This window comes from Staurois parvus, unplaced genomic scaffold, assembly GCF_062004578.1.
Source record: "Staurois parvus isolate SC_StPar_1 unplaced genomic scaffold, SC_StPar_1.0 ptg000426l, whole genome shotgun sequence".
Lineage (NCBI taxonomy): Eukaryota > Metazoa > Chordata > Amphibia > Anura > Ranidae > Staurois > Staurois parvus.
Genome location: NW_028318222.1, coordinates 3,307,285 through 3,317,040, shown reverse-complemented (window position 1 = coordinate 3,317,040; position 9,756 = coordinate 3,307,285). Strand labels below are relative to the sequence as shown.

Genomic DNA, 9,756 nt, shown 5'->3' with positions numbered 1-9,756 from the left:
TATATATATATATTTATTTATTTATTTTTTTTTTTTTTTTAAAGCTACTGCTATTATGAGTACTTGAAATCTGTTTTCATATGAACTTTTAGAAGCAGCAGAGGCATTTATTGCATGGCACATGGCACAGCTTTTTCACAGGCAGAGAGTGCACAGTGACAACCTTATCAGTTGCCCTATCATTGGCCAAATAGCAAGCTGGATCCAAGGAGCACATCAAAGAAGTAGAATTTTGGCAGCCATTTTTTTCCTGCAATCACCTATCAGAACAGCAATACCATTGCCACAGCTGCCAATAAACTCACAGAGGATTATTGCACCTCTAGCAGGTAGGAGAAAAGCATAACTTTGAGATTCTGTAATAACAATTTCTTTTGTCTAAAGTTTTACTTTTATTGCAGAAACTCTTAGAAACCTTTAATAGTAAACCCTTGATATACATAGGCGAACTATGTATAGTTATGCTTTTCTATGTTGTTTGTTGCTATTATACAAAAGAAGAGTGCAGAAATATGAACTATAAGAATGTTATCACAACCTACAAAACAATTCTTAATCAATGTATTTATTATGTTTATTTGAAGTCAGCAATCAGTACAAATAAAATCATAATGAATAAATAAATAATATAATGTAGATCACTTGTAAGTGATTAGATGATAGCTTGTATGAGTTGAAAAGCAAGTAAATAGGGTTTAAAGAATATCTCAACACAACATTCAATGCTACTGGGTGCATGGAATGGAATACAGGGGGTTATCTTGTAAGTGATTTTATAACTGAACTAGTACATGATATTTTTGGTCATTGTTTACATGGATATGTTATCGGAAATCGCTTGCATTACCACTTTTGCAAGTTATCCTCTAATGTTGGGAGATTTTGTGTTCTACTTCATTTTCTTAATTTGTATTCTTGAAAAAAGGAATAAAAACATTTGCACCTAAAGAGTTTCTCAACCCAAAATCTAAAATGTAATATGTTCTAGCTTACCAGACCTTAGATGTGGTTACTGCATTAGTTTACTTTTTTGTCCTGTATTTTCACCCGGTCATTCTGCAAATAACACACTTCCTTCCCCCCTGTGGCTATGCTCACTCCTCCACTGTATGTATGGAAGGAGGCATGGTTGTCAAAACAAGGCTGGACTGTCAATACATTATGTCTGTCTTTGTTAGATGGGAATAGGGAGATTAGTAGTTTACAGAAGGGAGTTACAATTGTTTTAAGTTCAGTTTACAGGAAGTCACAAGACACATGGACACATACAGGTATGTTCTTAGCCTGAAAGAAAAAAAAGAATACAGATGCCACATCTAAGGACTGCTAAATCACAACATATTTTTGGTCTTGGATTTAGCTACCTTTGTAATTATTTTCAGGGCCCCTGATCTTTTTTGATGAAATCCTATCTGGTGGTTTCAAGATTTCTCTTATTTTTTTACCTGTACAGGTTCTCCCTAAAAAATTCCAGGTGATCAGAACCATTCTGGTCCTTACTCTTTTGTGATTGCGTATTTCAGATTTGCTTCAATTAACGAAGCACTTGAGGCAAAAATAAATAAATAAATTAATAAATAACTAAATAAATAAATGTATTTTTCTGCAAAGTGAATAGCTGGTCAATCATCTTTACTTTTGGACATCATTCTGCTACGGTTATCAATAAGCAATGAACTTATATTGCACACAGTGCATTTCCATCCAGCATTGTCACCCTATAAGCTATTAGGAAATTACCCTCAGCTGTGAAGGGCTGATTTGTAAGGTCTATTACAACTCAAAGTAGCAGATACAGATATCATGATGTTATACAGGTTTACTAGTCACTTGTATCTCAATAATAGTGTTCCCGCACAGATCATCCAGTCTTGACCGCTGCATCATGCAAACTATTGTCAGGAAAGGACTTACACATGTTTCTAAAGGCAATGAAATGCTAAAGGCAAGAACCCACTTAAAATAAAGCTGTCATAAACCTAAGAGAGTTGAAAACTAATATGATGAAAAGAGTGGTGCATGTCTATAAAAAAAAGCATAGAAGTTGGAAATCACTGTAGTAGGCACTGCTACTACAGTGATCTCCACTGCCTTCTGGGTTCCGTTCCAGACAGCTGCCCTACTGTATTGTAAACACAATTGTGCCATGGTTGGGTGATGACATCACAATCTGAATGGCACTTGGAATCACTGTAGCAGTGGTGCCTTTTACAGAGATCTGCAGTTTCCCCAGGGAGCCCACAGGTATAGCACATACAATACATACTGAACTTACGCTGGTCCAAGCTGGACCAATGTAACTATGTAAAAATTGCCATATCTAAACTTCAGTTTTAAACACTGTATTATAATCAATCGCCATTGATTTTTCTTTAAAGTGATGCTTTAGACTGGTTTTTATTTTTTTATTTTCTTTAATAACAAACATGTGATACTTACCTGCTCTGTGCTCCTGGCTCATCCCTCCTGTCTGGTGTCCCCATAGCAAGCAGTTTGCTAAGGGGGCACCAAAGCAGCTCCTGGCTCATCCCTCCTGTCTGGTGTCCCCATAGCAAGCAGTTTGCTAAGGGGGCACCAAAGCAGGCATGCTCCAGAGCCGTGACTCTGCGTGTCCATTCACACACAGACCTGCGGCACGGCCCCGCCCCTCCCTCTCCTGACAGCAATGGAAGCCAATGGCTTCCACTGCTGCCTCAGCCAATTAGGAGTCCCTGGACATCGCTAGATTAGGATAGGGCTCAGGTAAGTGTTGGGGGGGGGGGGGGCTGCTACACACAGGAGGTTTTTTACCTTCATGCATACAATGCATGAAGGTAAAAAACCTTGGGCCTTTACAACCACTTTATTTTTATAAGTTTTTTGCATCTCAGTTCTGTTGATCTCCTCCAGCGTCTTTCAGCTACATTCTGTCTTACTGCCTGCACTACTAATGTTAGCACAGCCGTCATAGTATCCACCAGAGGTACATATGATAGCATGACAATAGTTGTCACCCTATAAAAGGAAGCACCTAGACAAGGATCTTCATGGCAGGATTACCAGGTATTACTTAATGTTGCAGAGTTAAAAATAATGAATGTTGAATTTACATTGCCATATTAAAGCTTACATGGGATTTTGAATTTAGCCTCCTCTATCCTTGGATCTACTACTGCACATCTTGGCACACAATTTTCACTGAAAGTAAACAATGATTATGGATTTTTCCCCACTTATGCTTAGACTGCATTGTCCAGATTTGCAACAGGTTTAAATTTGGAGGCATAAGATGAAGAAAAGAAGATCAAGAGACAGAAACCACAACCCTGTTTTAATGTTGTTTGTATTTCAAATATAGAATCTGTCGGAAGCTTTGCATGGGACATGATTAAGTAAAGCATCTTCTGTAACTATCTGTTGAATGGATGATTGAATAACCTTACTAACAAGAGAGGCGGCTGTTCTCATGAGGAGAAATTCATATATATCAGATGTTGGTTCCACTATATCAGAAATGTCATTGACCATAGACAGTTCATTTAGTCCATTTTCACTGTCAGTATCGTCATCATCTGTTTGGACCTTTGTTTTATGACTGATATTATCTTCATGGTTGGGTATGTCTTCATTTATTAGAGGCCCATTTGCTACTCCAGTGCTTTGTATATTTATATCATTTACAGAAAATTCACACATTAGCTCTTGTTCCTCAACAGGAGACTGAGACTGTCTTTTAAAATGCATTTTTAATCCAAGGTCTTGGTCACTACCGTGAATTTGTTGAAGATCATTTTTTTTCCCTGGAGAAGAATTAACTTCCTGGTCACGATGCTTACATAGGGAATCAAGCTCACAATTTTTAATGCCTTTTTGGTCCAAGTTGTTTTCAGATTTTAGGCATACTTCAGTACAAGTATCAATGTTGCTATCACTTACCCCATTCTCTACATCTATAGATCTTTGAAGTCTATATTTAGCTGCTAAAACCTGATCGCTTCTTTCACCATCAGCTCCTGATTCCGTTACACAGTTTTCTGATGAATTTATTGTAACAAGGGGGTCTTCAGAAGTTAAAGTTTTGTTTGCAGACCTCTTCCCTCTAGAAAAGTTCATGCATGGAATCCTGAGGTTGGAGAACCTTTTCTTTTGTGGAACTCTTTGAATGCAAGTACCACTTGTATTGGATTCAAGTTGACGCGCACTGAGTTGAGATTGTCTTTTTAGGGAGGAGTTTAATTTTTTTCTACGAGTAACTAGCCTTTTAAAAGTTGCCCAGGTCTTACCTGTTGATTGACCTTGTACCAAATCTTCTTTTTGATTGGATGCAGCATAGGTAATGTCATCTTGTTTTACTGAACAAGATATATTTGTACTTTCTTTATTGTAGTCTTCAGTTGAATCACAAGATTTTTTAAGGGCTTTGCTTCTTTTTTTGAAACAAATTTTTAATGGCTTGTGTGAGTAACGGCCCTGCTTGTGGCGTGATTTTAAAGACCTCTTCAACAGTCCAGATTCAGACTTTTCTGGCTCATTAGAGCTTTTGGTTTCTAAGGCAAAGGTGCCATCTTCTAGTTTTCGGAAGCTGAACTTTGCTTCCTTGGTTGTATTAAGATGATAGGACTCTACAAGGGAAGAGTCACAAGTAAATTCATTGGAGACTTCTTCAAATCCCAGAACCTCGCCTTTCTTAGCTGCAACATTTGGGTTTTTCTTCTCACTCTCTTGTAAGTCCTTAGAAAGGTTAGAAAGATTGCTCCGGCTTTGCTTTCTTTTGTGTTTACCTCTCCTGAGGAACACCATTGAGGAGTAACCTTTAAAGTACTTGCCAACTGGATCACTTTGGCTTCTGTCACTGCTTGTCTGAGACTGAAGCTTTTCTTTAGATAAATCAGTAGATTCTGCTTTACATCCCGACATTTTTACAAATCTGGAGAGCTGCCAAAACTTCCGTCAGATCTGCATTAGCTGTAGAAAAGCAATCTGCTATTAAGTAATTTATATTGCATTTGGATCTTTTCCATTCCAAAGAATATAACCACACCCTATGGAAGAGACAAAAGAACAGAAAAATAGTAGTCAGTTATAGCTAAAAGCAATATGTCACAGAAAACGCTTTATAGAATATTACATATTAAAGAATCAGACCAACCAAACCTGATCAGTGTTACATATGTATGATTATTTGAATGACACACCTTCCTTTTTATATCTCTTGGAAACTTTGTCAGTGAGACCGGCACTTGATTTTGTACATCTGTTCTCTATTGCAAGGCATACTTTCTCTTCCTTTCATTTTCCATTTATGTTACATTTTGGGTACAGCCTGCAGGAGCTTTGCATTGCACCCACAATCCATTTTTTGTCAAGTGTAAAATACTGCCCATCAGTATCCACCTATAACTATTATATGCATTTTGGGTGAAGAACCAATACCTCTAGAAAAAGGAAAAGACATAGGAATGCTACAAATCCATTGTCTTTGATACATCTTAGAGCCCATCTCTTGGCAAATGTCACTCCTCTTGCATTCCTCCAAGTCCCTTTTCACCCATTAAGGAGCTTTAAAAAAAACAAATAACATTCTGAAACAAAGGTTTTATTACCTAATGTTTAAGATGAGCTCAGTGTTTAATTGGGGGTGGGGTTGGAGGGTTCTGGTCATTCAAGGATAATTTCTGATTTGATGCATAAACAGTACCATTTGACCTCATGCATGAGAATGTTTGAAAATGGACACACACGATGGCTGCCCATAGACAGGGAACAGTGAACCAGCTACATCAGTCTCTCCATCAAGTGGCGATGTTCTGCAAAGTGCTGCTAGCTCACTCTGCTGTGGTCTCAGCCATAAGTAACATCCAGCCTGGGGCTGTCCTGCCGGCTTCTCCCCAGGTATCATGGAAGAGGCTGGGGAAGACCCAGGTGGAGGCTCTCCAGAGGGACTGAGGCCTACGCTGCATGGTCAAGCTGCAATGAATCCTGGGCGTGGCCCTATGCAGGGCGAGTCCTTACCAGCGTTCAAGGACAGAGTGGTGAACAAGTGTCACCACACAACTAAGGAGGAACAGAAGCTTGCTGTCCTGAAAACAAAATTCAGGAAAAAGAAAACTCTGGAGCAGTAAAAGGCAAGACTTCCAGCTGAAGTCCCTGGAAGAAGCATTGAAGAAGCAGGAGAAATTGGTTGCCTCTCTGAAACAAAGCAGCGGAGCGTTCAAAGAGACGTATCAGAATGAGGAAAGGTTCCAGAAGATGAAGGAGAGTGCCTTTGCCAGTACCAGCCATACGGCGGATATCAGAGCAACAGTGACAATAGGGAGGGGTTGGTAATGAACCGTTTTCACATACTGACCCTAGTATTACCCCTGTCTCAATATCTGTTGCATCTGAGTCCGTATCTGCCCCCCTCCCTCCCCAGCAGCCTGGGTCATCTCAGAAGGAGGCTGAGGAAAATGGTGGATTGTTGCAAGTCATTGAGGAAATAGAATCTTCCTTGAGTGGCAGGAATCTCTGATTTCCCATCAACTTATCCGATGAAAATAAGGAGGAGGATGTCGTTCCTCGGCCTGTAAGGTAGAAAGTTGTGGAAAAAATATCATTTCATTTTGGTCAGGATGGCGGCAGTGCTGATGGAGTACATGCTGGAACTGTTTCAGTTCAGGAAAATGCTGCTGAGGAAGTGCCTTAGGATAATCTCTCAGTGTGTGGAGGACTTTCCTGTGATTGCTGCTACAGAGAAAGAGACTGTGTCTGCTGCCAGACCCTTGCAGTCGGCAAGGAAAGCAGGAGGATATGGCAGGAATCGAGGTGAAGAGTTTCCTGCTGCCTGTGAGAACGAGGAGCAGGAGTCACACAAGGACATTAAGTCTGCAGAGCAGGAGTGCTGCATGGACACTAACAGTGTGGAGCAGGAGTGCCGTATGGACACTAAAACAGCAGGTTTTTTTTTATAACAGGACTGCTGGGCATTGTGGTACTTCTGTGAGTATGGTAAGCGGGACTGCTGTACTGGAAGAGAGGAGGGAGGATCACAATAAGCCAGAGTTAGTGGAGAAGGTCTTCCGCCTGGATAGGGAACAGTCTGAGTTGGCAGAGGTTGTACGAGGGGACCTTAGTGTTTTTGTCCCGTCCAGAATCTGTGTCTGTGAAGCCATCTGAAGTGTCAGCATCAGAAAGTGTGGTTGTCAAGTCTGTATCTAATCCTGTTGTTTCTCCTAGAGTAGTTAAGGGTGCAGGACCAGTGTGTATGGTGGCACCAACCCCTCTTCCTCGGCATGGCAGAAGTGCAACTGGAGGTCAGCAGATGCCTGCCGAAGGGTGGAGTGAGCGATAGATTGGATGATGATGGTGGTGGGGGGGGGGGGGGGGGGTGGGAAGGGGAAGAGGATGAAGGTGGCTGGTGTAGAATGCGTGGTGAATGATGTGGAAGGAGGGTGAATGATGTGAGGAGAGGGGTAAATGGGAGGGTTTGTCTGAGGATGTCCTGAGGGGCTGGGGGGAGTGGGTTCTGCCATCAGGATTGTTAACCACTTCAAGTCACTTTTACCCCCTTCCTGTCCAGGCCAATTTTCAGCTTTCAGTGCTATCACACTTTGAATGACAATTGCGCGGTCATGCAACACTGTACCCATATGAATGTTTTAGCATTTTTTTGAGACAGATAAAGCTTTATTTTGGTGGTATTTATTCACCACGGTGATTTTTTTTTTGCTATATAAATGGAAAAGTCCAAAAATTTAGAAAAAAAGTTTTTTCTTATAAAATTTTGCAAATAAATAATATTTCATCATAAATCTTGGCCAAAATGTATTCTGTTATCTTTTTAGTAAAAAAAAAAAAAAAATAACACAAATTAGTTTATAACCAAAAATTATAATTTTTTTAAAAAAATATTTTTTTTTTTGTTACACTGATTGCTTTTACACCCATAAAGGCTGTAAAAGCAATAATTTCTCCTTCTCTCTGGCTGTATTCTTGCAGCTATTGAGAACTACTGTGTGAGCTGTGATTGGTCACAGCTTGTCACATGGTACAAGGCTGTTGTGAATAGCCTTGTACCATGTGACCTCTGTGATCATTCACAGATTTCACACGTAGTAAGCAATGATGTCAGAAGTGACATCTTGCTTACTACTCTGCATGTAATCACTGATTGGGCAATCAGTGATCCCATGATCGGGACCTCCCACAGAGGTCCCATATGGCGATCGGTGTTCCACTGTGTCAGGAGGACACAGTGGGCACCAGATCGCGGTGCTGCGTGCTCTCAGGGAAAGCACACAAGCAGGGGGCGGGGAGGCCATTTATAAACGGCCACCCGACCCTGCACTGCCACCGGCCGGCCGGACGGGAGGTGGTTAAATGAGGATATGGAATGGTTGGAGGGTAAAAGAAAAAGGGTAAGAGGCGGAGGAGGAGGAAGGATGTCAGTGTTCCAGAACCAGTGAGGGTGGAGGTGTCAAATGCTTTTGAGGTGTTTTCTGAGGTGGAGGGTGAGGTTTCTTCTGGTGAGGAGTTTGTGATTTCCATGGAGGAGTAATCACAAGGAATATTGAAGTGTGTAGGATCTCCAGGAAGGAGAGGGAGAGAAACCTCAAACCAACTTTCAGCTGCTGAAGGGAGAGATACACAGTGCATCCTTCTGCAACTGCCCTCCCCCAGCACACCGATCCTCCTGCTGTCCGGGCCACCTACAGGAGTATGGCTCAGTCTGTCACTGCTCACCAAGTCCCTTCTTCTGGGGGGAAGGGGGGGAGGTGCCATTAACCCTAAAAATTGCCACCCTAGGCAACATCTTGTTTGCCTCGTGGTAGATACGCCCCTGTCCCACACTCCAAAGATTTGCTGGTAGGTTACTTGGCTCCTGTCTAAATTGGCCCTAATATGTGTATGTATGAATGTGAGTTAGGGACCTTAGATTGTACGCCCCTTGAGGGTTAGAGACTGATGTGAATGTACAATATATATGTAGAGCACTGTGTAAATTGATGGCACTAAATAAGTACCTTGAATAAATAAAAAATAAATACCCCCAGTGGCCACAGTCCGGATCCCCTAAAGTGTGAAGGCCAGTAAAGTGGCGGCTTGTTTAAAATGTTTGGAGACCCCTGGTCTACAGCTTCAGTAGTGTAGTGTGGACCATTCTGGGCTGCATTTGACATGCTTTGTGTTACCTTTGTTTGCGCACAGCAGGTCCTGACTCCTGAGGTTAGCCTGATCTGCAGGCAAAGCAAATTAAATGCAGTTTTTTGCATTCGCAAGTTTGAGCATAGCTGTAATTTAATGCATAAAGCCACATTTGAGAATAACACTTGTCCACATGAGCCCTTATCTTGCCTTCCCAGGAAGAGGCTCATGAGTGCCTTGTGCTGAATAGAGTTTTGACAGCCACGGTCTGGGGATGGGGTTCTAATGCTGCCCTTAACCTGGCAATTAGCTTTCATCTATCTCAACTGCCCACTCAGTTATTTGTACCTTAGCAACCAGATGAACCCGTGAACAATAACAATATTGCTGCATTGGTTTCCTGATTATATTCAGCACATACATTTCAGAAAAATACTGCCTGCCTAAACTTCACACATTATAATTTCAATGAGATTATTTTTAAACTGTTTTCCACATTGTCGATAAAACGTAGTGACTCAGCAAAATAGATATTTATTCTTTCTACGCTGCTCTTGGTCCCATTTCTTGTTTTATAATTGTCTATAGCTGGAAACGGTCTTCCATTAGTACTCCTGATCAGTGATGAGCTCAGGAGGGTTCGGACACGAGTAC

The 9,756-nt window shown here is 41.2% G+C and overlaps 1 protein-coding gene across 2 annotated transcripts in view; it reads right to left on the bottom strand.

Annotated features, from left to right (window-relative positions):
* Nucleotides 1-549: 549 nt before the first annotated feature.
* AKAP5 (A-kinase anchoring protein 5) overlaps nucleotides 550-9,756 on the bottom strand; it is a 28,102-nt gene continuing 18,895 nt past the window's right edge. For both annotated transcript variants that reach the window (XM_089687499.1, XM_089687498.1), the window contains one exon: nucleotides 550-5,021. In XM_089687499.1, coding sequence (XP_089543625.1) covers nucleotides 3,328-4,896 — 1,569 coding nt within the window. In that variant the 5' untranslated portion in view covers nucleotides 4,897-5,021 and the 3' untranslated portion in view covers nucleotides 550-3,327. The remainder of the gene's footprint in view (nucleotides 5,022-9,756) is intronic.